Below are 24,199 nucleotides of genomic sequence, written 5' to 3'. Positions count from 1 at the left end.
CGGGGGGGGGGGGTGGGGGGGGGGTGGGGGGAGGAGTGAGAGCCCCTTTTCCCCCGGGGGACACACACACACACACAAGGGGCAGGACCCCCCGGCAGGCCCAGGGAGAGGCGGGGGGCTGGAATGTCAAAGGCTTTATTTAGAAAATTATTATAGGAAACCTCTGTGCTGAGGGACGAGCCCGCGGAAAGGACGTTGCAGCCAGAGTGCCCCCCCACCCCCGTCCCCGCGCCGGGGCAGGGGGGGGCAGTGAGCTCCGGGGAGGGGGGGGTGGGCAGCACCCCAAACTGCCCCGGGGCCGGGCAGGATAACGGCGGGGGGGGGGGGGAGGGTGCTGCCTCGCTGCGGCTGCTCAAAGCTGCTCCTGACAGCACTGAGCATTCCCCCCCCCCACTTCGCCAAAGCCCCCCTGCAGGGCCCAAAGTGGGAGGTGACTCCTGGCCTGGGGGGGAGGACACGGACAGCGCTGTCCCCCCGCGAGCGATGACCGCGAAGGCACTGGCAGGGGACAGGGCAGCCAGCTCACCCCGGGGCACGGGGGGGCTGCCTGCGCCCCAGCCGGGGGTCCCCCACCCTGGTGGGGGGGGCAGGCGGCGGGGGGGGGCGCAGGCAGCGCCCGCAGTCCATGGGTGGAAGACGGGGCCCGGGCCGTGGGCTCCGGGCGTTATTTTCTCTTCTTGGGGGGGCGGCCGCCATCACCGTGGCCATCGGCCGCCCCCCGCGCCCGGCCCTCACCCTTCTCCTCTGCCTCCTTGCCCTCTTTCCTCCGCACTTGCCCGTTCTTCTCGCCGCCCCCCCGGTCCGCAGGGTCCCCCCGCCTGGGGCCTTTGTGTCGGGTGGGGGGCGCGCCCCCCCGGGGCCGGTGGCCCAGGGCTCGTAGGAGGTAAATGGTGGCCGCCACCAGGTAGAGGGACCAGAGGATGGTGGGGCCGGAGAAGGGGCGGCTGAGCCGGCGCAGGGCCCGCAGCGCCCGCGGCAGGAGGGCATCTGCCGAGCGCCTGGGGGGGGTCTTGTCCTGGGGGGGGGGACAAGGGAGGGGAGGGGAGGTCAGGGTGGCCCCAATCCATCAGCCCCTGCCCCCCTTCACAGAGCAGCAGCCCCCCCCTGAGCCCGCGGGCTCAACCATTAACCGGGAGCTGGTTAACTGGTGACCAATTGCCACCGCAGGGATAAAACTGGGGGTAAAACTGGGGGGGGGGGGGCGGCAGCTGCCCCACAGCCCCCCCCCCCCAACCATGAGGAGCCTCCAGGAGGTTAGTACGGGCAGGGGGGACCCAGCACCCCACATCTGGGGGGGTCAGACCCCCACATGTCACCCACTGATGTTTGGGGGGGTCAGACCCAACCTGCAACACCCCACACCTGGGGGGTCAGACCCCCAGATGTCACCCCCACATCTCAGGGGTTAGAACTATCTGCATCGCCCTACATTTGGGGGTGTCAGACACACCTCAGGGTCAGACACCCCCCCATATCACCCCCAACATGTGTGGGGGGTCAGACCCACCTGCATCGCCCCACACCTGGGGCTCAGACACCCACATTTCACCCACCCCACACCTCGGGGGGGGTGAGCCCCCCACATTTCACCCACCCCACACCTCGGGGGGGGTGAGCCCCCACGCGGGGCCGTACCTTCAGGCCGTGCTGGCCCAGCAGACTCTCGAGCGCAGGGTCACCCAGCGAGACAGTGGGGAAGAACTGGTGGAGGAGCTGCCGCCGCCACCATGGCGCAGGGCCGGGGCTGGAATGGTGGGGGACACACAGAGCTCAGACCCCTGCCCCCGCTCCTGCGCAGCTCCCAGCCTCACCAAAGCATCAGCGAGTTGGGGGGGGGCCGAGGGGGGAAAGTCCCTCCCCAACTCGGCGCCGCTCACCTGCCCTGGGCGCTGCCGGTGAACCAGTACTTGTAGAGCTGGGCCCGGAGGTAGACGGGGGGGCGAGCACTGAAGGGGTACTGGGACTCGTCGGCCTGCACCAGGCGGATCACTGTGGGGGGGACACCCGGTGTCAGCACCCACCAGCACCCAGGGACCCCCTGGTCCTCAATACCTAGGGAACCACCTGGAGCCCCCCCCGCCAGGACCTGCCCTGACGCCCCCGATACCCAGGGAAAGGTTTGGAAACACCCAGGACCTGCTCCCTGGCCCCCAACACCTGGGGAAGGGCCCAGAGCCCACCAGCATCTGCCCTGGGTATTGGGGCTGCAGGGAAGCATCTGGAGCCCCCCCAGGACCTGCCCCCTGGTCCCCAATACCCAGGGAAGCATGTGGAGTCCCCCCAAGACCTGCCCCGTGGTCCCCAATGCCCAGGGAAGGGCGTGGAGCCCGCACAGAACCTGCCCCCCAACACCCAGGGAAGCACCTGGAGCCCCCCCAGGACCTGTCCCCTGGCTCCCAGCCCCTCTCACCCTCCTCCTTGCCCTGCAGCAGGCGGTAGACGAAGCTGGTGAACCAGGGGCTGCTGGTGTGGGGGCCCAGGGCCGCGAACCACATCTGCCAGTCCAGGCGGGGCTGGTGGGGGGCGACCACGGGGGGGGCCCTGCTGACGTTCCCAGGCTTGTACATGAACTCGATCTCCTGCAGAAAAAAGGACCGGGGGGGTGTTGGTCGGCTGCTGGATGAAAACGAGCCAGCGGTGTGCCCAAGTGGCCAAGAGCACCCTGGCTCATGTCAGCAATAGTGTGGCCAGCAGGACTGGGATCGTGTCCCCCCCACCCGTCCTTGGCGCTTGTGGGGCCACCCCTCGAATACCGGGCAGAGTTTTGGGCCCCCCACTACGAGACAGACATGGAAGGGCTGGAGCGCGTCCAGAGAAGGGTCTGGAGCACAGAGAGGAGCAGCTGGGGGAACTGGGGGGGTTTAGTCTGGAGAAAAGGGGGCTCAGGGGAGACCTCACTGCTCTGCAACTGCCTGAAAGGTTGTAGCGAGGAGGGGGTCGGTCTTTTCTCCCAAGTAGCAAGCGACAGGATGAGAGAAACGGCCACAAGTTGCACCAGGGGAGATTTAGGTCAGACATTAGGAAAAATTTCTTCCCCAAAAGGGTTGTCAAGCGCTGGGAGGGGCTGCCCGGGGAAGGGGTGGAGTCACCACCCCCCCTCGGGGGGGATTTAAAAGCCAAGCAGCCCCGCTTGGGGACAGGGTTTGGCAGCGTTGGGTTTACGGTTAGACTTGAGCGTCTTCAGGGTCTTTTCCAAGCTAAAGGGCTCCTGGGGGAGGGGGCGACTCACCGTCCAGGTCTGCTGGTCGTAGCTGCCCTCCAGCACCACCTCAGGCCGCCCCCCAACGCCCGTCATCCTGCGGAACAGCCCGTAGGAATTCACCACCTGGAACCGCTCCACCGCGCTGAACATCTGGTGGATGCCAGGCCACAGCTTGCCATTGGACTCGTAGTCGATGTAGGTGAAAGGCACCTGGGGGGAGGCACAGAGCGGCTCCGTCACGACTAGGAGCAGCTTGGGGGGGCCCCCGTACCCCAAGACAAAGCCCCGCTGGCCCCTACTTGCTCACCAGGCTGATGGCAAACATCCCCAGGGTCGCTGTGGCGAAGACACCCCACTGCAGCGTGGCCCAGAGCTTCCAGAAACAGCCACGGATGCAGAAACACCTGTGAGGGGGGGCGGGGGGAGGGAGAAATGGGGTTCAGGGCCGTCCCCGCACCTCGCTGGGCCCAAAGCGGTGGAGGGCTCAGCCCTGCGCCAACCCCTCCCAACTCACCCAGCACCCCCCACCCCACACAGCCATTTCCAAGCATCCCTCCATGCAGGGGGTGGCCCCAGCCCCCCCAGATTGGTCACCCTGAAGAGCTGCAAGGCCCCGGGGGGGCCCCCAGCACCCCCCCCCACCCTGTCACTCACCTATACATGGCAAAGAGAATCTCCCAGGAGAGCGAGAGGAAGCCCAGCCCCACCAGCGGCAGGGTCACGGCCCGCAGCCACGTCGTAAACTCGTGATAGGTGAAGGCTGGAACGAAGGAAAACCCATGGGGTCAGAGAGGGGGGACCTCCCCCCTCACCCCGGCGGGGCACAGGGGGCCGTGACGTACCCACTTTGGAGTCCAGCAGCCTCTTCTCCCAGTTGATCTCCAGGCTGAAGTACTGGACGCTCCAGTAGAGGAGGAAGGCGTAAGCACTCAGCTCCGTCAGGGTGGAGAGGAGGGACCGCAGGCTGGGGGGCCACGCTGCAGCACAGCACAGCCACTGAATGCCAGGGGCTGGGGGGCAAACTGCACCCCAAAAGCCCAGCCAGTGTGCCCCCGTGGTAGGAGACAACACACCGTTTCACAGGGACCCTGGCTTGAGCCCCCCCATGGGCACAGACCCAGAATGACAGTGGCCTGTCCCCTCCCTGCCATGGACACAGCAGAGAGGGGGCTCCCCCCCCCCAAACAGGGCTTCCCAGGGACTCACTGCTGGTGTGTCTCTTCTTGCTGCGCCCCAGCCAGCGCCCTACATGCTCCTCGTCCAGCAGAGAGAAAGCCAAAACGATGGTGAGCATGTTGAAAAAGTTGTAGTTTCCCGTGAGGATGATGAGGAGCTGCAGCAGGACCTGGGGAGGGGTAAAGGCAGGGCTGGGTGTCACAGTGCTGAACTGACAGCCCCGGGGGGCACCCCAGCACCTGGGGAAATCCTGCCTGTGAGGGCCCGCGGAGGGAGGAGCAGGTTACCCTGCCCCTGGAGAGCCCCACCACACCCAGGGTGGGAGTGGGGGTGCCCAGCTCTGCGCCCCCACCTGACTGTAGAAGGCAAAGAGCCGGAGGCGGCGGACAGGCGCGAAGAAGAGGAGGGGGACGGCGATCTCGATGACGTAGGTGGCCACCACGCTGAACTTCTGGAACCAGACGGGCAGCTGGTGGGCGAACCAGGCGCCCGGCGTGGGGATGCACTGGGTCTCGTAGTGGTAGGTGAGAGCTGGGGGGGGGGGGCACGGGAGGGGTCAGGGGTGCAGGGAGGGGTGCGGGGACGCGGCTCGGGGTGGGCAGCGCCGGCACAGAGCTGTGCCGAACGTGGGAGGGGTGCCAGCAGCAGCCACCCCGCCTGCGGCTTGGGGCAACGCCCCCGCGCCCCCCCAAAGCCCGCGACACCCCGAAACCGGCGGCACCCCTCACCTGTGAGCCCCCACCACGTTGGGCAGCGGCTGGTCAGCTTCACCACGCCGGAGGCGAACATCAGGCGGAAGAGGAGCCAGCGCACCAGCCAGAAGGTGACACCGTCGTGGGCGCGCCAGGTCGTGCTCCGCCATTTCAGCAGGCGCAGGGGGGCCACCAGCACCGCCAGGAACCCGGCTTCCAGCAAGAGGCTGTCCCTGCGGGGAACGTCGCTGTCCCCCACCGCCACCGAGCCCACCCAGAGCCCAGGGTGCTGAGGGAGGGGGGGCCTGGCCGGCCCACGGCCCACCACTGCTCCCCGAAAGCAGCCAGTTGGGTCACTGCTGCCCGCAGCCCCCCCCGGCACGGGCGACACGGGGCTGACTTACCACTGGAAGTAGAGGAAGACCTGTCCCACCTGCAGAGAGAGGGAGCAGAGAGTGGGTTTGGCCACCAGCCCCTTCTCCACCCCATGGAGTCTGGGTTGGAAAAGCCCTTGAAGATCCTCCAGCCCAACCATGAACCTCACCCTGACCGTTCCCAACTCCACCAGATCCCTCAGCGCTGGGTCAACCCGACTCTTCAACCCCTCCAGGGATGGGGACTCCCCCCCTGCCCTGGGCAGCCCATTCCAACGCCCAACAACCCCTTCTGCAAAGAAATCCTTCCCAAGAGCCAGTCTGACCCTGCCCTGGCGCAGCTTGAGGCCATTCCCTCTTGGCCTGCCGCTGGTTCCTTGGCTCAAGAGACTCATCCCCCCGTCTCTGCACACAGAGCTCAGCCCTGGGCACAGCAGTGGGGGGGAGGGCACCAGGCCAGGGTCGGGGGGGCTGCAGGGGAGCCCTGCCCTGCGCTGCCTGGGTGCTCCCAGCCCCAGGGCTGCCCCTCCTGCCAGAGCCAGGCCCGGGGCAGCGAGGGGAGGGCGGCTGGCGCTGAGACTTTCTTTCCAGCATCACCTTAAAAGGGAGCGAGGAGAGGAAAGGCCCAGAGGAGGCAGAGCCACACGTGCCAGGGCGAGAGTCACCCGGGGCCACTTCCCCTCCCTGTCAAGGCAGCAAGTGACCCCAGAGCCCCGGCTGCCCCCCGCCTCTCCTCGGGCCACGCTGCCCGTGAGAGAAGCCGCTCAAAATGCTCCCTGTGGGGCACGGCCGTGTGCCGCAGAGGCCCTGAGCTGCTCAGCGGGGATGGGATAACAGCAGCAGTCCCCCAGCATGGGAGAAACCCCACTCCCACAGCTGACACCCCGCTTTCCCAGCCACCCAATCCCGCTTCCTGCAGCCACCGGGGCTGGACGTGGCCCGAGCCCTGGCAGAAGGGTCTGGCGAGGGTGCTGGCACTACCAGCCACCCCGGTAGGGCAGGGCAGGAGAGCTCCTCCCCGGGGTGACAGCCGCCCAGCCCAGGAGGGATTTTTGAGCACAGGCGGTATTTTCGTCTTTAATTCACCCGGTTTCAGAGGGAACAGAAACCCTCCTCGCCCCGCCGCCTGCGCTGCGGGCTCTGACTCACCCGAGCTCCTCCGCAGGAAGCCGCCAGCCCCGCCAGCGCGGCTCAGGAGGGCAGATTTGTGGCTGAGGGGCACAGAGCTCTCATGGACCACGGGGGAAGGGCCCTGGGAGTCAGGGAACAGAGCTGCCCCCACAGCGGGGCGGGAATCAGCTTCGCAGGCAAGGCTGGGAGGGTTTTATCCCAGGAAAGGCAGTGGGAACTGGCACAAGGATGGGGTTGTACCACCCCACACGAGCCAGGGAGCTGCCAGCACCTTCCCTCAGCTCCATGAGGGAAGCTGAGTGTGGCAGGAGCTCACAGGATGATGCTAATGCAGGAACCTCACCCCTCTGCCCTCCTAGGTCCCAGCTCCGACCCCGCCAGGGCACCCCAGGCCCCCCCGACCCCATACCTGGTAGAGCGAGAGGTAGAGCACCCTGAGCAGGGCGAAGAGCAGGCTGTCACGCAGGGACTCGAACAGCAAGGCGCCAAAGGAGGCGAGCACACCGAGGAGGCAGAGCAGCTCCATCCCCAGCTCCGTATCCAAACCCAGGCGGGGGCTGAGCCACAGCAGGGTGGGGAAATCCCGTAGTTGCTCCCACAGCCCCTTCCCGCTGAGGCGCAGCACCCTGCGGGCCGGCAGGATGCCGTCTCTCCCGTACAGGCCTGGAAAGGGGACGGTGACAGTGGGGATGAGGCCTCCCCAGTCCCGTAAGCCTTGGGGGGAGGCAGCAGAACTGGCAGCACCCCCCTCCCCAGCTCTCGATGACATGGTGGGGGAGGCTCCTGCTAATTGCCCCTTGCACGGTGGCCTCCCAGGTTCCTGGTGAAACCAGGAGCGGAGCAGCAGTGGGAAAAGCCCACGTGGAGCCCAACGGCTGCCAGCCCCAGCCTGGCCACGTAGGAGACAGGAGACGAGCGCCCTGCCTGCTACAGGCAGGGGAGGGCTGTGCGGGCAGCGCGCTGCCGGGCCCCTCCGCTGAGGCCTACCCGGCCCAGCCTGGCGGGGCCTACCCAGCCGCAGGGGGGGGTCGGGCCGCCCCCCGGCAACCCCCCGCCCTCCCAGGCCCTCCCGCCGCCGCCGTACCGGGGATCTGGACGTAGAGCGAGGCGAAGGCGGCGAGGTAGGCAGCGGCCAACCCCGCCAGGAACAGCGACCGCGGCCGCCGCGGCGGGTCCCCCATGGCGGCAGAGGCGACACCGGCGGCGGCGGCGGCCCCGCGCGACCTCGGCGCGCAGCGTCAGCACGCACGGGCGTGGGCACGCACGGACGTCGGCACGCCCCGCCCCGCGCGTCACGTCGGGCGGGAAGCACAAAATGGCGGCGGGGATCAGGGCCTGAGGCGGGGGTTGGTGAGTGGGGGAGTTGGGGCGCGTTTGTCCGGGACGGGTGGGTGTCTCGGAGCGGCCGGGCTGTCCCGGGGGTTTTGTGTCTAGGTTACCTGTGGCTGCCTGTATCGGGTCACAGAGAGGCTTGGGCTGGGAGGGAGATTAAAGATTACCCAGTGCCACCCCCTGCCCCGGGCAGGGACACCTTCCACTAGCCCAGGTTGCCCAAAGCCCCGTCCAACCCGGCCTTGAACCCTTCCAGGGAGGGGGCAGCCACAGCTTCTCTGGGCAACCTGTGCCAGGGCCTCACCCCCCTCACAGGGAACAATTTCTCCCTTAGATCTCATCTAAATCTCCCCTCTGTCAGTTTAAACCCGTTCCCCCTCATCCTATCCCTCCCCCCTGATGACGAGTCCCTCCCCCCTTTCCTGTAGCCCCTTTCAGTCCTGGGAGGCCGCTCTAAGGTCTCCCCGGAGCCTTCTCTTCTCCAGCTGAACCCCCCAACTCTCTCAGCCTGTCCTCACAGGGGGGTGCTCCAGCCCCCCGAGCATCTTCATGGCCTCCTCTGGCCCCGCTCGAGCAGGTCCGTGTCCTTCTGCTGTTGGTGCCCCCAGAGCTGGACCCAGCACTGCAGGGGGGTCTCCCGAGAGCGGAGCAGAGGGGGAGAATCCCCCCCTCGCCCTGCTGCCCACACTGCTCTGGGTGCAGCCCAGCACACGGGTGGCTTTCTGGGCTGCCAGCGCACGTTGCTGGCTCACAGGCAGTTTTCCACCCCCCAAGTCCTTCTCCTTGTGGCTGCTCTCCATCCCCTCCTTGCCCAGCCTGGGTTTGTGCTTGGGATTGCCCCGACCCATGGGCAGGACCTTGCCCTTGGCCTTGTTGAACTCCATGAGGTTTGCCCATCCCAGCTCTCCAGCCTGTCCAGGTCTCTCTGGATGGATCCTTCCCTCCAGTGTGTTGTTGGCAAACGTGCTGAGGGTGTGTTTGATCCCACTGTCCATGTCCCCAACAAAGATGTTAAACTGGTCCCAACCCCTGAGGAACGTCGCTCGTCACCGCTCTCCACTTGGACATGGAGCTGTTGATCACGACTCTTTGAGTGTGACCACCCAGCCAATTCTTTACTCACCAAGTGATCCCTCTGTCAAATCCATGTCTCCGGTTTAGAGACAAGGGTGTCGTGTGGGACGTGAGGTGAAGGACAATGTTAGTTTTCTGAGTTCTTAGGTGCTAGTCTGGTGTTATTCTGCTTTTCTGCAAGGCTGAGGGGAGACCTCATCACTCTCTACCACTACCTGAAAGGAAGTTGTAGCGAGGTGGGGGTCGGTCTCTTCTCCCACATAACAAGCGATAGGACAAGAGGGAACGGCCTCAGGGGAGGTTTCGATTGGATATTGAGAAAATTTCTTCCCCAAAAGGGTTGTCAAGCACTGGAACAGGCTGCCTGGGGAAGGGGTGGAGTCACCATCCCTGGGGGGATTTAAAAGACGCGTAAATGTGGGCTTAGGGACGTGGTTTAGTGGTGGCCTTGGCAGTGCTGGGTTAACAGCTGGACTCGGTCTTTAAGGTCCTTTTCAACCTACCCAATTCTATCATTCTCTGTTTACTGAAAACTTATATTTTTTGTCGAAATCCAGTTGACTTCAGGTTTCTACCCTAGCCAGCTGTCACAAGGTGTCGGCTGCGCCTAGCTCTGAGTGACCTGCGACCCTCGGATGTCACCTGTGGGATCATCTGTCCACAGGTTTAAGCCCCTTCAAACAACGCCGGGAGCTGCCGCCATGGAGGAGGCAGAGTCGCGCTTCCAGCACCTCCTGCAGCCCATCCGTGACCTCACCAAGAACTGGGAGGTGGATGTGGCCGCCCAGCTTGAGGAATACCTGGAGGAGGTAAGGGGGGGCCCTGCGTCCCCTGTGCTGGGGAGCTTCGGGGTGACGCCCGTCAGCCCTGCTGAGGGCATGTTCTGTCCCCCCGCTGCACCACCGGCACTTTTGACTCCTCTCTCCCTGTGCTACCCTCAAATCCAGTGAATCAGCGTTTCGTTTCCCTTCTTCTTCGTGTTTTGCAGCTGGATGAAATCTGCATTTCCTTTGACAACGGCAGAACCACCATGAACTTCACAGAAGCCGCCCTGCTGATCCAGGGCTCTGCCTGTGTCTACAGCAGGAAGGTGAGGAGGCGACCGCCGTGTCCTGGCCCTGCTGCTGTCGCCCTGCCCGTTCTGCCACCCCTCTGCCCCTTCTGCGGCCGAGCTGGGGATCTGCTTGTGGTTTTGGAAGACTTGAGCGTAATGATGAAAGGATTTATAATTCCTGAATTCAGTCACTTTATACGTGTTGGGGTTGGCAGCCTGGAGAAGAGCGAGAATTCTGCTGTTCAGCACTTTTCTTCTCTAGAGAGTGGAATACAAATGCTCTGCTTCCCCAGATCCGGCCTCAGAATGGCTCAAACAGTGAAAAGAACAGCGAGATTATCAAGAAATTGAACTCCAGCTGCCTGGGGATAAGAGGAGGGTGGTGGTTCATCCTGGCATCAGCCAGAGCAGCTTTTCTGGGAGCTGCTTTCTCCTTTTCTCCAGGAATGTGGCTGCTGTTTTGCAGGTGGAGTATCTCTACTTGCTGGTCTACCAGACGCTCGACTTCATCTCCAATAAAAAGTAAGTAGAGCTCCCCCCAGCCCCGGGGAGGCTCGGGGCTGTCGCCTTCCAGCGCTGCCTGGGCAGAAAATGCTGCTGCCTGCTTCCGCCCCGCTGCTGTTGCCTTCTGTGTTGTTCCCCGCTCTGCTGAGGTCCGGGAGCTCCTGCCCCGCGAGCGTGCGAGCTGCCCATCCTCTTTTGGGGATGAAACTGTCCCCCCACTGCAGAGAGAGCTGTGGGAAGGTCCATGACTCAGTTCGGAGCCTTCTGCTCCTACTGACTGCTCCGCCCCGGGGCAATCGTCGCTGTAAAAACCCAAACAAACCTATTGCCGCGTCGGTCTCCAGCCTCGTGAAAAATCCTTTAAAGCAGAAGCGTTTTGTGGTGGCAGGAGAAGCCCCCGGTGGGGGCCCAGAGGGCCTGGGGCGATGTCCCGGTGCCAGCACCCTGCGGTTTTCTTGCTGCAGCGCTTTGCTGTTGCATAAGGAGAGGGCAGCCTCCCGCAGCGCAAATCTCGGCAGAAAACGGTGGGTGTGGCAAAGCTCTTGGTGCTGAAAGCTTGAGCCAACTCGCAGCGCTTGCCCGTGGCCCCCTCCCACCTGCCCTCAGGCTGTGGTTTTGGGGCAAGATGAGGCTTTTTGTGCTGCGCCTGGCTCCAAACAGCTGCTTGGCGCTCTGAGGGAACCGTCCCATCTCAGCTTTGCCCAGCTTGTCAGGAATGCTGCCTGTGGCTCGGGGAGATCGAGGCAGAGGACCCAAAAGAGGCTCTGCTCGGGCTGACGCCGCTGCAGAGGTTTCCGAAAACCTCCAGCAGTTATTTCCCGTGCTGTGGGATTGAAGTGAAACTTTCCCTCCTGTTTCTGGAACAGCTTCCGAGCTGGAATTGGCAGGATGATTCTGTTCTGGGTGGGGTTGGCTGGGCAGGCTGGATCCCCCTTCCCGCAGCCCCCGTTCCCTCCCTGGGCCGGCGCAGGGTCACGCTCTCCATGCTGTCGGTGCGATGCTCCTGCCTGGGGAGGGCCCTGGCCTCATCCTGAACCGTGCGTTTTGCTCCCTGACTCAGGCGGGACAGGCAGCCCCGCTCTGCTGGGCAGGATGGCGCCAATGCTGCTGTGAGCTCTGGGATGGAGCAAGAGGAGGAGGAGGAGGTGAGCGTTACCCGTCGCGGCGTGGGGAGCGGAGCGCTCGGCGGCTTGTGCGTGTGGGCAGGGCTGGTTTCGGCTGCCGCGCTGCGAGAGGGAGCCCCCAGCACCCCCCTTTCTCACTGTGCCGGGGCTGCGCATGCTCTCCTTGTCCCTAGCAGGGGGCTTTACCCCCATGTCTACCCGTGGGAGCGCTTGGGGGGCTTTTTGTCACCACACTGCTGTGCTGGCCCCCACGGGAGGTGACTGGCCACCTCGCAGCCCACCTGGAGAAGAGCGAGACCCTGTGCAGTGCGTGGGGGCCCCCCTTCACCCCGGGGCTCAGCCCGACTGCTCTGAATCCTTTGCTCAGGCTGTCCTCCGGGTCTCTGTCACCCGGGGCCACCGCAGCTGCCTGGGCTTGCCCTTTCCTGGGCGAGCAGGCGCCTTCCTTCCAGAATCACAGAATTCCAGAACCATCTGGGTTGGAAAAGCCCTTGAAGATCCTCCAGTCCAACCATGAACCTCACCCTGACCGTTCCCAACTCCACCAGATCCCTCAGCGCTGGGTCAACCCGACTCTTCAACCCCTCCAGGGATGGGGACTCCCCCCCTGCCCTGGGCAGCCCATACCAACGCCCAACAACCCCTTCTGCAAAGAAATCCTTCCGAAGAGCCAGTCTGACCCTGCCCTGGCGCAGCTTGAGGCCATTCCCTCTTGGCCTGCCGCTGGTTCCTTGGCTCAAGAGACTCATCCCCACCTCTCTGCACCCTCCCTTCCTTACCTTCCTCCTGCCCACCGCTGCTGCCCTCACAGTGCCGCACACCCTGGCCCTGCTCCTCTCCTGCTCCAGCAGCTCAAAACCCGCAGCCCCCTTGTCTCTGCCAGCACTGTGCAGCCCCGGGAGCACCCCGTGTCCCCCCCCCCTCCCCAGCTCCAGTTGGGGTCCCTGGGCAGCGGTGGGGCCCGGCAGGCCAAGCCAGGTGATGGCTGGTGGGGTTTTCTCAGCAGTTCCTCTCCCTGGACGACATCAGGGACAGCAGCCAGGTGAACGTGAACATGAAGAAGGATCATCAGCCCGACGTAAGAGAAGCCGTTCCCCTCCTTTTCTCTCCCTCCCGGTGTCAGGGTTTTCCCTGTGTCGTGCTGTGTCCCCGGGCTCTGGCCGTGCGTGGGGGCAGCACCCTCCTGCCTCTTTGCCTTTGCAGGCTGTGAACATCGTTCCCTTGACTCCGATGTCTTTGGTCGCTCCGGAAGAGGCTGAGAAGAAAGAAAACCCCCTGTTCAGGTGAAAACCCCCCCTCAGCCACACCCTCATGGGTTTAGCTGGTCCCCCTTCATGGCTGTAGTAGGGTCAGGCTTTCCCTTAGGCAAGGAAGTAGCGCTTTCCCAGTTCAAACTGGCCGGGAAGGATAATCCCGGGGCGTGTGAGAAGGCTGGGCAGGATGGTCCCCGGGCAGGGAGGAGCCGGAGCTGCGCTGAGGACCGGCTGGTGGGAGGGCTGGGGCTGATCCCCCCCTCACCCAGAGCAGGGGGTCTGTGGCTTTTGGGGTGCTCCCCCTCCCCGGGCTCCCAGCGGGGCAGGGCAGAGCCTGGTTTTGGGGTTCCCCTGACAGATTTTTACCCTCAGCCGGAAAGGGGAGATCCTGGCCAGCCGGAAGGATTTCCGGATGAACACGTGCACCCCCCACGCCACCGGAGCTTTCCTGCTGGAGCTCACCGGCCTCTCCCCCACCCACCTGCCAGAGCGGCGGCACGAAGGGAGCCCCGGCAGAGTGGCAGGTACGGGGGGCTCAGGGCGCGGAGGCACCCTTGGGTGCTTTTCTGCCTGCCAACCTCTGGCAAAACCCCCTGCCAGCCCAGCGGGACCCCTCATTTCAGAGGTGATGGGATGCTGGGCGAGGGTGGCTGGTGACATCTCGCCCCTGTCACCTCGGCAGGAGCGCTGGCCTGTGTCCCCGGCAGTGGGAGGGAGCATGGGAGCCCTGGCAGGGGTCTCATCCTGGCGCTGAGCTTCTCCGAGGATGCAGGTGAGACGCGCGTGGTGCTCCTGCCCACTGTTGTATCAAGGCAGCCTGGTCTTCAGCAGCCCCGTGGCCGTGACGGGAACCCTGCGGCGGGTGGGGGTGGAAATGGGGGGTCCCAGAAGCTTTTATGGCGTTTGACTGTTTATTTCCCCCGAACAGGTGCCGCAGAACCAGATGATGACATGCCCGGGGCCGCGGAGGACGATGTGGGAACGAGTCCAACTGCTACCGAACGCGTCGAGGCGCAGAGGGTAGGTGCGGGCAGGGGCTCGCGGGGGCAGCCCTGCGCGTCGCTGCCAGAAACTCACGGGCTCGTTCTGTGCCTGCCAGAGCGCGCCCCGGGAGCGCGTGCTGCGGGAGCGAGCCCCTGCCGAGGACCCCAAAACCCACATCAAGGTAGGGGGGGCCCAGAGCCTCGCCACGTCTGCCTGGGATGCTGTGGGAAGCCCTGGGACATCCCCACCCTGCTCCATGCCGCACCGGTGGGGTGACCCACCCCAGGGTGCTGCGGGGAGCTTTGCTGGCTTCCTCCCAGCTCACTCCTCTGCCAGGAGATGCTGGATCCATGGCAAAGCCTCGACCCTTTCGGCGACTCGGAGGACAAACCGTTTAAGAAAGGTATATGAGGTGGAGCTGGGGAAGAGGGGCTGCTCCCCGCATCTCTGTGTGCCCTGTGGCACTGAGGCCACTCGCCCTTCAGCGTCCCCAGAGCCGTGGCGGGTCCTTCCTGGCCCCAAGAAGGGCAGAGGGGCCTGGGAGAGGGCAGCTGCCCCATCCCAGCACCTCGGGGGCGGCCGGGCTGCACTGGGTGCCACTTGCCACCCGGTGCCACTTGCGCCGGGGCCTGACAGGGCTGCTGAGCTCGGCCTGTCCCCAGGGCGGCCCTTCCTGGTGCCGCACGGCCTGGACTGCGTGGTTGGTGGCAAGCGGAAGAGGAAAGGACCGAGGAAGTTCCAGGATTTCATGAAATGGTTCTCCGCAGCCTGTGAGTATCCCTCGGGATCCATTCAGGCTCGTGGCAGGACCCTTCTCTGCCAGGAAGCACCCAAACCCCTCCACCCTGGGTGCCCCGGCTCTCACCGGCCCTGTTCAGCAGCAGCTCCAGTCCCGCAGCAGCCACTCTCTGCTCTGGTCGTGCTGGAGCCGCCCGGGCAGCTCCATCCCGTGTGGCGAGTGGGATGTGATTTACCTTCTCTGGCCCGGGCTCAGCCCTTGGCCTTAACCGAGGCTGCGAGGAGAAGGGGGCAAGTTGAGGCTGAAGGCAGCTGTGCCTCTGGGGGGAAGGGGGTGGCTCTGGAGGTGACAACCGGCTTCCCCGGGAGCACGCACGGGGTTGGCACCTTCGCCCCTTCGTAACTGTTTCATCCTCTCTGGTTCCCCCCAGACAACAACATCACTGACAGCAGGAAAACCAAGAGGAAAGGGCCGACGTTCGCAGGTGAGCAGGACGTGCCCCAGAGGTGCCAGGCTGCTGCCAGCCCCCGTCGCAGGGGTGGAGATGGGGGGCTGGAGGACGAGGGGCTTTGGGGGATGAGGGCCTGGGGGGACATGAGGGGCAGGGGGACAAGGAGATAGGGGGGATGAGGGGCTGTGGGATGAGGGACTAGGGGATGGGGGGCTGGAGACAGGGGCCTGAGGGGTGATGGGAGGCTGGACGATGAGGGATGGGGACAGGGCTGGGGGGCAAGAGGCTGGAGGACGATGCACCCTGTGCTGGGGAATTGGGGGGCTGGATGACAAGGGACTGCTGGGGGCTGGGGGATAAGGGACAGGGATGAAGGATGGGGACAGGGGGAGCTGGGGGGTGACAGTGGTCTGGGGGACGGGGGTCTGGGGGGTGATGGGCAGCTGAGTGATGAGGGACAGGGACAAGAAATGGGGATGAGGGTCTGGGGGTTGATGGGGGTCTGGGGGACAAGGGACTGGGGTCTGGGGGGTGACAGGGGACTGGGGGACGAGGGCAGGGACAAGGGATGGGGGCTGGGGGACTGGCTTCTGCAGCGGTGGCCTGAGGCAGAGGGAAGGGCAGGTGTTTTTGGGAAGCCCCAAAACTGCGTGAGGGGAGCCCGGGAAGGCACCCCAACAGCTGCTGTGTGCCAGGGCAGGGGTTGGGGGGGGGCTTTGTTGTGGGGTGGGGGCTGGAGGGGCTGAGCCCCCCCAGGGGGAGCAGGGCAGCGCTCCCCAGGCCCCCCTCTCTGCGCAGACCTGGAGGCGCTGTACTGGAAGCGGCTGAAGGAGCGTGTGGCGGTGGAGAGGAAGCTGCAGAGCCAGGTGGTGAGCTGAGGGGGGGGCTCCCAGGGTGGGGGGGGCACACAGGAGCCCCCCCCAGGGCTGTGGGGGGGCTCAGGGCTCTTCTCTACCAGGGGCGGCTGCGCAAGGAGGAGCTGGATGTGCCGGAGGAGGAGTGTGGGGCTGACTGTGATGAAGGAGCAGGTACTGCGGCACCACAGAGCTCCCCTGGCCCCCGCTGGGGGGGTCCCCTCTGTCCCCTGGGAGGAGCTGGTGGGCCCTGGGGGGGCACTGAGTGGGTTCCCCCTCCCGGCAGACGACTTTGTGGAGCACGAGGACGTCCTGCCCGAAGCCGTGGAGGAGCAGGAGGAAGGAGCCCTGGGTGACCTGGGTGAGTGCACTCCCCTCACCAAAAGCGGGGGGGCTGCTGCCGTACCCCACCCCAAATGCCCCTGCCCCATCCCTCCGTCCCTCTGTCCGTCCTCGGGAGCGTCCCCCTGTCCCCACAGAGTGGGAGAGGGTGGCCGGTGACACTTTGCCCTCCCGCAGGTCCCTGCGACCTGGACTACGAGGAGCTGGTGCGCAGGAACGTGGTAGGTGGACGGCAGGGGGGAAGCGCAGGGGTTGGGGGGGCTCCAGCCCGGGTTGGGGGGAGGTGACAGGAAGGTTGGGGTGCCCCCACTCCTCCCCTCTCCCCCCAGGATCTGTTCATCGCCAACTCCCAGAAGTACGCGCAGGAAACGGAGCTCTCGCAGCACGTCCGCCGCTGGGAGGAGAGGATGGGGCCGCTGCTGCAGGAACAGGCAGGGCAGGGATTTGGGGGGCGGGGGGGTGTTGCAGGGAGCCGGTAGCCCCCCTCGCCACGCCTGACCCTCCCCTCTGCCTGCAGGAGGAACGAGCCACCTTCGACATCCACGGCTATGGGGACACGCTGGCGGGCAGCTGCGGGGCGCTGGGGCAGTGGCGGTCCTTCGCCAGCTTGGTGGCGGGGAAACCCCCCTTCGAGGTCTGTCGCTACATGCTGGCCGCACTGCAGCTGGTAAGAGCCGCGGGGGGGACACAGGGGACACCCCCAAGCTCTGCTGGGACCCCCCCCCACAACCGTTCCCCTCTCCCCCAGGCCAATGACTACGTGGTGGAGCTGGCGCAGGCCCCGGGGTTGGAGCAGGCGCTGGACACGATGCAGCTGCGGCTGCTGACCCACCGGCGGGCGCAGGACCGCTTCCACACCTTCCAGCCCCCCTCCGCCTGCTCCTGAGCGAGGGACCCCCCACCCCACGTACCCCCCAGCCCCACACAGCCCCCGCCCAACCCCGACACCCACGGCGATAATCCCCCACCATTAAAGCCCCAATTTGGTAAAGGCTCTGCTGTCGTGGGGGGGCCCCACGGAGTGAAAAGCCCCTTCCCTTGGGGCTGGCACCCTCCCTCCTCAGGGGGACAGTCCTGGGGGTGGAAGGGGTCCCTCTGCCTGCCCACTTGGGGACTCCCTTTCTGTGGGACAGTCCTGGGGGGCTGCAGGGGGGTGTCAGGGATCCCTCTACCTGAATACTTGGGGCCTCCCTCCCTGTAGGACAGTTCTGGGGGGCTGCAGGGGATCTTGGAGGGTGTCAAAGATCCCTCTGCCCACATACCTGGGACCTCCCTCCCTGTGGGACAGTCCTGGGGGGCTGCAGGGGGTGTTGGGGGCTGGCAGGGGTCCCAGAGCCTCTCTTCCCATGGGACAGTCCTGGGGGGGTGTCAGGGGTCCCTCCACCCACTTTCCTGGGGCCTCCCTCCCCCGTGGGACAGTTCTGGGGGGTGGTAGGGGGTGGTGGTGGTCTCTCTGCCCACCTACCTGGGGCATCCTTCCCTGGGGGACAGTCCTGGGGGGCTGTAGGGGGGTGTCAGGGTCCCTCCACCTGAATACTTGGGGTCTCCCTCCCTGTAGAACAGCCCTGAGGGGGTGTTGGGGGGTGTCAGGGGTCCCTCTGCCCACCTGCCTGGGGCCTCCCTCCCCATGGGACAATCCCGGGAGGGTTCAGGGGTCCCTCCACCTGCCTACCCGGAGCGGCAGGAGGCGTTTTTTGGGGCGCGGAGGTGTTTATTTACGCTCAGTCGAGAAGCGGCTCGTAGGTCTCCATGTGGCGGCGGACGCTCTGGGCGATCTGGGCGTCCGTTTTGCTGCGCCCGTAGTAGTCGAGGAAGAGCCCGTCGGGGCCCAGCAGGTAGATGAGCACCGTGTGGTCCACGATGTAGTCGCCGTCCTCGTCCTTGGGCCCGGCGCTGGCATAGACGCGGTAGGCAGTGCCGGCCGCCCGCACCTCCTCGGGGCTGCCCGTCAGCCCCAGCAGCCGGGGGTGGAAGTCGCGGACGTAGCGCCCCAGGGCTGCCACGTCGTCGCGCTCGGGGTCAACGGTGATGAAGAGGGGCTGGACGGGAGGAAGGCCCGGCTCCCGCTCCAGCAGCCTCACGGCACGGCTCAGTTTCTCCAGCTCCTCGGGGCAGATGTCGGGGCAGTGGGTGAAGCCGAAGTAGAGCAGCACCCACTGCCCGCGGAAATCGCTCTTGCGCCGCCGCCGCCCGGCCTGGTCCACCAGCTGGAAGTCGCCCTGCCCCAGCGCCAGCGCCCGCAGCTCCGCCTGCCGCCGTGCCCGCTGCCGCCGCGCCTTCTCCTGCCGCAGGTACAGCCAGGCCGCCCCTGCCGCCGCGCCCGCCGCCGCCACCGCCACCACGCGCCGCCCCAGGGGCAGCCCCGGGCCCCCCGCGGGCTCCCGCAGGCCTCGGCGGGGCGGGCGGCGGGGCAGGCAGCGGAGCAGGCAGCGCGCAGGCAGCAGTGCCGGGAACATGGCGGGGCTGGGGGCAGGGTCACCTCTGACCTCCGCTGCTCCTGCCCTCTGACCCCGACCCTGTCCCCCGCTGCCCTTTGACCCCGGCCCTGCCCCACCCTCTGACCCCTCACCCCGCCTCACCCCCCCCTTTGATCTGCCGGCCCTGACCCCCAGGTGCCCCCCGACCCCTCACGGCCCCTCTGACCCCGCCCCTGCAGCCGCCCGCAGGCCCCGGCCCGGCCGCTCCCTCCCCCCGCCGCCCTTTGACCCCTCCCGGTGCCCTCTGCCCCCCGCTGACCTTTGCCCTCTGACCCCGACCCCCGCCGCTGCCCGCCGCTCCGGTGCCGGCCGCGCCGATGCGCCCCGGAAGCGGAAGTGCGGGAGGCGCGGGGGCGGGCGGGGCGTGCTCGGCGCATGCGCACTGACACCCCCCCTCCCCCCGTGCCTGCGCGTCCCTCCGCGCCCGGGCAGGACCGTGACCCCGGGGGCGTGACCCGGCCTTGACCCCGGGGGGCGGCGGGCGGGGGCAGGCAGGGGGTGGCGGAGGCAGGCAGAGGCAAGCGGGGGGGGCAGGGGCTGGCAGGGCCTCACCGCCGCTCTATGGCCGGTCCCCGCGGGCCGCAGCGGGGGGCAGGATGGTCTCGGCCAGGCGGGGTCGGGGGGCGCGGGGGGGGCCCGGTGCCAGGCGCAGCGCTGCCTGCAGGGCCCGGCGCCCCCCCGCCCCCAGCGCCCCGTCGTGGTGCACCCGCAGCCAGGGCTCGCCTGCGGGCAGGGCCGGCCGTGGGCAAGGGGGCTCGGGGGGGCCCCGCCAGGCCCCCGCCCCCCCGGGCCGCCCCCCCGTTACCTTCCTGCAGGCGCTGCCCCGCGGCCACCAGCACCTCGGCGCCCACGCGGGGGTTGATGGGGTCCCCGGCCCGCGCCCGGCCGGCCCCCAGCTCGTGCAGGACACGGGCCAGCGGCAGGGCCTCCACCTGCTGCACCCAGCCTGGGCAGGGGGCACGGGGGTGGGCGGGGGGCCCCAGGAAGGGGGGAGGTGGGGAAGGGGGACACCTGCAGGGACCTAGGGGGCTGGGGAGCCCGAGGGGTGCGGGGGCTGGGGCACGTGGGGTGTGGGGAGCCCCAGATCTGGGGGAGGTGGGGCAGAGGGTGCAGGCAGGGCCCCTGGTGGGAGGCAAAGCATAAGGCAGGGGCTCTGGGGGGGTGATAGGGTGGGGTGTGCGGGCCGGAGGGCACAGGGGCCCTGGGGGCTGGGGGAGCCCCCGGCCTCCCAGAGGGGTCCGGGATGGGGGTTTGGGGGGGAGCTCACCTCCGCACAGCGCGGGCAGCTCCTCGCGGACACTCGCCTGCCCCAGGACCTGGCAGCGCTGGGGGGGGGTCCCGGCGCAGAGGCGGCGGGCGGTATCGGGGGGCACTCCCTGTGCCTCCAGCATGGCCTCGAAGGTGCGCAGGGCCGAGCCGTCGTCCAGCGCCCGGCCCAGGCGCTCCTGGCCCTGCTTGGCCACCTCTGCCAGCCCGCACTGCCACAGCAGCAGCCCGCCTGCAGGGCGGGGGCTGGCACCCCCCCGTGGGGACACCCCCATGGGGGCACCCCCTTCCCGCGGGGTGCCATCTCCCCCCGCTGCCCACCCTGCCCGGGGCACGGTCCGTGGGGCTGGGAGGGGGCTGGGGCAATGGGGGGGGGAACCCAAGGGGCAGGGGGGCACAGGTTGGGGTGCTGAGGGGGACACGGGCAGGGAAGGGGGGGCAGGAGGGCAGGTTGGGGGCAGAAGGCACAGGTTGGGGTGCTGAGGGGACTGGGGGCAGGCTGGGGGGGCAGGAGGGCAGGTTGGGGGGCAGGGGATGGAGACACGGGACAGGACCCGGGGGGTGGGGGGGGGCCAGGGATAGACCCTGGGGCCATGGAGGGGGGCTGGGCTGGGGGCTCTCAGGGGACCCCAAGGCTGGGGGGGGTGCAGGGCAAGGGGCCCCCCCTCCCCGTCCCAGTGACTGACCCAGTGTGGTGACCAGCTCCCGCAGGTCGGGGGGGCCCCCCCCCTCCAGGCACTCCAGGGCCTCCAGCACTTCCAGCGAGTTGCCCACACGGTGGCCCAGCGGCTCGTCCATGCGGCTCAGCACGGCCGCCGTGCGGATGCCCAGCCGCTGGCCCACGGCCACCTGCGCGGGGAGGTGGGCCACAGGAAAGGGGGGGGTGTCCCCAGCGTCCCGGCATGGGGGGACACCCCCGGGGGGGGCGCGGGGGCTCACCAGGCTCTGGGCCAGCTCCCGTGCGCTCTCCTGCGTGGGGCACAGCGCCGCGCTCCCGAACTTGACATCTAGCACCAGCGCCGAGAGCTGCTCCGCCGCCTTCTTGCTCAGGATGGAGGCTGGAGGGGGGCAGCCTGGCTGGGGACACTGCCCTGGGCCACCCCGAGCCCCCTCCCCGGCCCCCCCGTACCTGTGATGAGGGGCAGGCTGTCGACGGTGGCGGTGACGTCCCGCAGGCTGTACAGCACGCGGTCGGCTGGCACCAGCTCCTCGCTCTGCCCCACGATGCAGCAGCCCACGCGCTCCAGGACGTCGCACATCTGCGGGGCCGGAGGCGTTCCCTGTCCCACCGGCATCCCGCATCCCTCCCCATCCCATCCCCACCCCATCCCCATCCCATCCCATCCCACATCAGCATCCCACATTGACATCCTGCATCCCACATCAGCATCCCGCATCCCATCCACATCCTGCTTCCCATCTGAATCCCATACTGGCATCCTGCATCCCACATCGGCATCCCACATTCCATCAGCATCCCACATCCCTCTGGCATCCCACACTGGCATCCCCCATCCCATCCCCATCCCGCATCCCGTCGGTATCCCACATCCTGCATTGCCATCCCACATTGATATCCCACATCCCATCAGCATCCCACATCCCCCATCCCTCTGGCATCCCACATCCTGCACTGACATCCCACACTGACATCCCCCATCCCATCAGCATCCTGCATCCCGCATCAGCACCCCACATCCCATTGGTGTCCTGCATCCCGCATCCCTCTGGCATCCCGTATCAGCATCCCGCAGCGCACCGACATCCTGTCAGCATCCCATCTCCGTATCCTGCATCCCGTTGCCATCCCGCGTCCCTCTGGAGCACCCCCTGCTTCCTGGACCCCCCCAGGGCTGCCCATGCCCCCCCCCCCCCCGCCCTTGTTCCTCACCTCCTGGGGGCTGAGGGAGACACGGAAGCCGGGGATGGCCTCCAGCTTGTCCAGGGTGCCCCCGGTGTGGGCCAGGCCCCTCCCACTGATCATGGGCACCTGCGGGCGTGGGGTGGGTGGGCACAGGGAGGGTGGGGGGCACTGGGACCCCCCCCAGCCTCTCCCAACACCCCCCTCAGAATCCCAGAATCGTCTGGGTTGGAAAAGCCCCTGAAGCTCCTCCAGTCCAACCATGAACCTCACCCTGACCGTTCCCAACTCCACCAGATCCCTCAGCGCTGGGTCAACCCGACTCTTCAACCCCTCCAGGGATGGGGACTCCCCCCCTGCCCTGGGCAGCCCATTCCAACGCCCAACAACCCCTTCTGCAAAGAAATCCTTCCGAAGAGCCAGTCTGACCCTGCCCTGGCGCAGCTTGAGGCCATTCCCTCTTGGCCTGCCGCTGGTTCCTTGGCTCAAGAGACTCATCCCCCCTCTCTGCACCCTCCTTTCAGGCAGTTGCAGAGGGCCAGGAGGTCTCCCCTCAGCCTCCTCTTCTCCACACTAAACCCCCCCAGTTCCCTCAGACGCTCCCCATCAGACACTCACCTTGCAGCCACAGGCGGCCAGGGCAGGGGCCAGGGCCAGGCTGACCTTGTCCCCGACGCCGCCCGTCGAGTGTTTGTCCACCAGGCGCCCACTCCAGGCCGGTGGCCAGCCCAGTGCCCGCCCCGAGCCCGCCATGGCCCGCGTCAGCGCCAGCGTCTCGCCTGCCTCCATGCCCCGCAGCCGGATGGCCATCAGCATGGCACCTGGGGGGCATGCCGGTGGGCCAGGCTGTGTGTCACCCCCCCACCTCCCCCGGTCACCCACTCTGTGACATCCCCCCCATGTCCCGTCCTGGGGATCACCCTCCTGTCCCCACCGTGTGACCCCCAGCCCTGTCTGTGACCCGCTGCCGCACCCCAGGGCTGACCTTGCTGTCCCCCCACTGCCTGCCCCTAGGCCCCCCACCCCACCTGCTGTGGGGGACCCCCACATGCTGCTGGGGACCCCCACTCACTGCCAGGGACCCCCACTCGCTGCTGGGGACCCCCACCCACTGCTGAGGACCCCCACCTGCTGCCAAGGACCTCACCCACTACTGGGGATCCCCACCTGCTGCTGTGGAACCCCACCCACTGCCAGGGACCCCCACATGCTGCTGGGCACACCCACTCACTGCTGGGGACCCCCACCCACTACCAGGGACCCCCATTCACTGCTGGAGACCCCCATCTACTTGCCAGGGACCCCCACATATGCCAGGGACACCCACCCCCCCCAACCCTGTGTGTCCCACTGCGCCAGGCCCCTGTGCCATGTCCTGGCAATGTCCCCCCTTGGTCTGCCCTGGCCTTGCCTCCGTGTCCCCCACCATGTCCCCCCATTTCTGCCCCGTCCCCTCGGCGTGTCCCTGGGCCGTGGCTCCCCTCCGCCCCGCCCTGCGCCCACCGATCTGGCCCTGCTGCGCGGTGCCCTCCGTCACGGCCCGCACGAAGCTGCGGATCTCCTCGTCCTCCAGCCGCTCCCCGTCCCGCTTCTTGCGGATCAGGGTGGGGAGAGCAGCCATCCCCGACCCCGCAGATCCAGCCCCCCTGATCCCGCACGGGGGGCACCCCGATCCCGCAGAGCCACTGCCCGCCGCTGCCCGCCCTGGCCCCGTGCCCGCGGCGCGGAGGCGTCGTCTCCGGCACTGGACTCTGTCCCCGGGGGCAGTGAGCGAGGGTCAGGCCAAGGCGGGGAGAAGCTGGATGGGGGGGGGTGGCAGGGCTGGGGCCCCCCCATGGGCCCCCCATTTCCCCCAGGACAGCCTCAAGCAATGCCTGAGGGCTCTGCACGGCCACCCCACCCCGTCACTGTGCCCCCTCCCTGGCCTGGGGTCCCCAGTGCCACCCCACACCCCAAGGTCCTGCCTGGGGTCCAGGTGACCTTGTAGCCCTGGCCCCGGGGTGGGGACAGGGCAGAGGGGGTTGGGGTGGGCACCTGGCAAGGGGCTGAGGGCTCTGGTGGCACCGGGGGGGTGAGGACCCAGCGTGGGGACCCATGGGCAGAGCTGGAATGGGGGGAATGGGGATTGGGATGGGATGGGATGGGATGGGATGGGATGGGATGGGATGGGGTGGGATGGGATGGGGTGGGGTGGGGTGGGATGGGGTGGGATGGGGTGAGATGGGATGGGGATGAGGATGGGATGGGGTGGGATGGGGATACCATGACCAGCCAGAAAGCATCAGCCAGATGCTCTGGGCAGGTGGCAG

General features: G+C 67.3%; 4 protein-coding genes across 8 annotated transcripts; 1 reads left to right on the top strand and 3 right to left on the bottom strand.

The window, feature by feature from the left end:
- Positions 1–119: 119 nt before the first annotated feature.
- LMF2 (lipase maturation factor 2) lies at positions 120–7,823 on the bottom strand. 2 transcript variants are annotated; one of them, XM_074869558.1, is made up of 14 exons: positions 7,660–7,823; positions 6,985–7,238; positions 5,475–5,503; positions 5,107–5,303; positions 4,731–4,909; positions 4,409–4,547; positions 4,045–4,179; positions 3,857–3,962; positions 3,510–3,606; positions 3,230–3,412; positions 2,411–2,579; positions 1,878–1,989; positions 1,636–1,744; positions 120–1,015 (listed from the first exon to the last, which is right to left on the bottom strand). In XM_074869558.1, the coding sequence occupies exons 1-14, from the start codon at positions 7,754–7,756 to the stop codon at positions 665–667; spliced, it is 2,157 nt and encodes a 718-aa protein (XP_074725659.1). In that variant the 5' UTR covers positions 7,757–7,823; the 3' UTR covers positions 120–664. The 2 variants fall into 2 exon arrangements, with proteins under 2 accessions (XP_074725659.1, XP_074725661.1); XM_074869560.1 differs by lacking the exon at positions 120–1,015 and adding an exon at positions 1,221–1,560 and having other exon boundaries at positions 1,602–1,744.
- A 50-nt stretch (positions 7,824–7,873) lies between these two features.
- On the top strand, positions 7,874–17,277 carry NCAPH2 (non-SMC condensin II complex subunit H2). Of its 4 annotated transcripts, none has more exons than XM_074869562.1 (21): positions 7,874–7,925; positions 9,539–9,790; positions 9,970–10,071; positions 10,502–10,557; positions 11,600–11,684; positions 12,670–12,741; positions 12,867–12,946; positions 13,289–13,440; positions 13,599–13,688; positions 13,845–13,936; positions 14,016–14,081; positions 14,237–14,303; positions 14,563–14,670; positions 15,070–15,123; positions 15,889–15,959; positions 16,049–16,118; positions 16,231–16,305; positions 16,464–16,507; positions 16,616–16,717; positions 16,804–16,953; positions 17,035–17,277. In XM_074869562.1, the coding sequence occupies exons 2-21, from the start codon at positions 9,617–9,619 to the stop codon at positions 17,170–17,172; spliced, it is 1,848 nt and encodes a 615-aa protein (XP_074725663.1). In that variant the 5' UTR covers positions 7,874–7,925; positions 9,539–9,616; the 3' UTR covers positions 17,173–17,277. The 4 variants fall into 4 exon arrangements, with proteins under 4 accessions (XP_074725663.1, XP_074725664.1, XP_074725662.1 ...); XM_074869563.1 differs by having other exon boundaries at positions 12,667–12,741; positions 15,889–15,956; XM_074869561.1 differs by having other exon boundaries at positions 12,667–12,741.
- Positions 17,278–17,976: 699 nt separating this feature from the next.
- Positions 17,977–18,742, bottom strand: SCO2 (synthesis of cytochrome C oxidase 2). The gene has a single exon (XM_074869566.1). The coding sequence runs from the start codon at positions 18,740–18,742 to the stop codon at positions 18,008–18,010; it is 735 nt and encodes a 244-aa protein (XP_074725667.1). The 3' UTR covers positions 17,977–18,007.
- Positions 18,743–19,322: 580 nt separating this feature from the next.
- On the bottom strand, positions 19,323–23,516 carry TYMP (thymidine phosphorylase). The gene is made up of 9 exons (XM_074869567.1): positions 23,394–23,516; positions 22,509–22,711; positions 21,921–22,019; positions 21,159–21,288; positions 20,969–21,087; positions 20,716–20,878; positions 20,031–20,261; positions 19,569–19,709; positions 19,323–19,486 (listed from the first exon to the last, which is right to left on the bottom strand). The coding sequence occupies exons 1-9, from the start codon at positions 23,509–23,511 to the stop codon at positions 19,323–19,325; spliced, it is 1,368 nt and encodes a 455-aa protein (XP_074725668.1). The 5' UTR covers positions 23,512–23,516.
- Positions 23,517–24,199: the final 683 nt, after the last annotated feature.

This window comes from Strix uralensis, chromosome 5 (genome assembly GCF_047716275.1).
Source record: "Strix uralensis isolate ZFMK-TIS-50842 chromosome 5, bStrUra1, whole genome shotgun sequence".
Taxonomy (NCBI): Eukaryota; Metazoa; Chordata; class Aves; order Strigiformes; family Strigidae; genus Strix; species Strix uralensis.
This window is presented reverse-complemented; position numbering and strand designations above follow the sequence as displayed.

Coding starts and splice junctions, on each gene's coding strand:
- LMF2 (XM_074869558.1), bottom strand. CDS start 7,756: ATGGGGGACCCGCCGCGGCGGCCGCGGTCGCTGTTCCTGGCGGGGTTG. Junction 4,548..4,730: donor TCTTTGCCTTCTACAGTCAG/GTGGGGGCGCAG, acceptor ACCCCTCCCCAG/GTCCTGCTGCAGCTCCTCAT. Junction 2,580..3,229: donor ACGACCAGCAGACCTGGACG/GTGAGTCGCCCC, acceptor TTTTTTCTGCAG/GAGATCGAGTTCATGTACAA.
- NCAPH2 (XM_074869561.1), top strand. CDS start 9,617: ATGTCACCTGTGGGATCATCTGTCCACAGGTTTAAGCCCCTTCAAACA. Junction 9,791..9,969: donor TTGAGGAATACCTGGAGGAG/GTAAGGGGGGGC, acceptor CGTGTTTTGCAG/CTGGATGAAATCTGCATTTC. Junction 13,689..13,844: donor GAGCTTCTCCGAGGATGCAG/GTGAGACGCGCG, acceptor TCCCCCGAACAG/GTGCCGCAGAACCAGATGAT.
- SCO2 (XM_074869566.1), bottom strand. CDS start 18,742: ATGTTCCCGGCACTGCTGCCTGCGCGCTGCCTGCTCCGCTGCCTGCCC.
- TYMP (XM_074869567.1), bottom strand. CDS start 23,511: ATGGCTGCTCTCCCCACCCTGATCCGCAAGAAGCGGGACGGGGAGCGG. Junction 21,289..21,920: donor TCTCCCTCAGCCCCCAGGAG/GTGAGGAACAAG, acceptor CCGGCCCCGCAG/ATGTGCGACGTCCTGGAGCG. Junction 19,487..19,568: donor GGGGCAGCGCCTGCAGGAAG/GTAACGGGGGGG, acceptor CCCTGCCCGCAG/GCGAGCCCTGGCTGCGGGTG.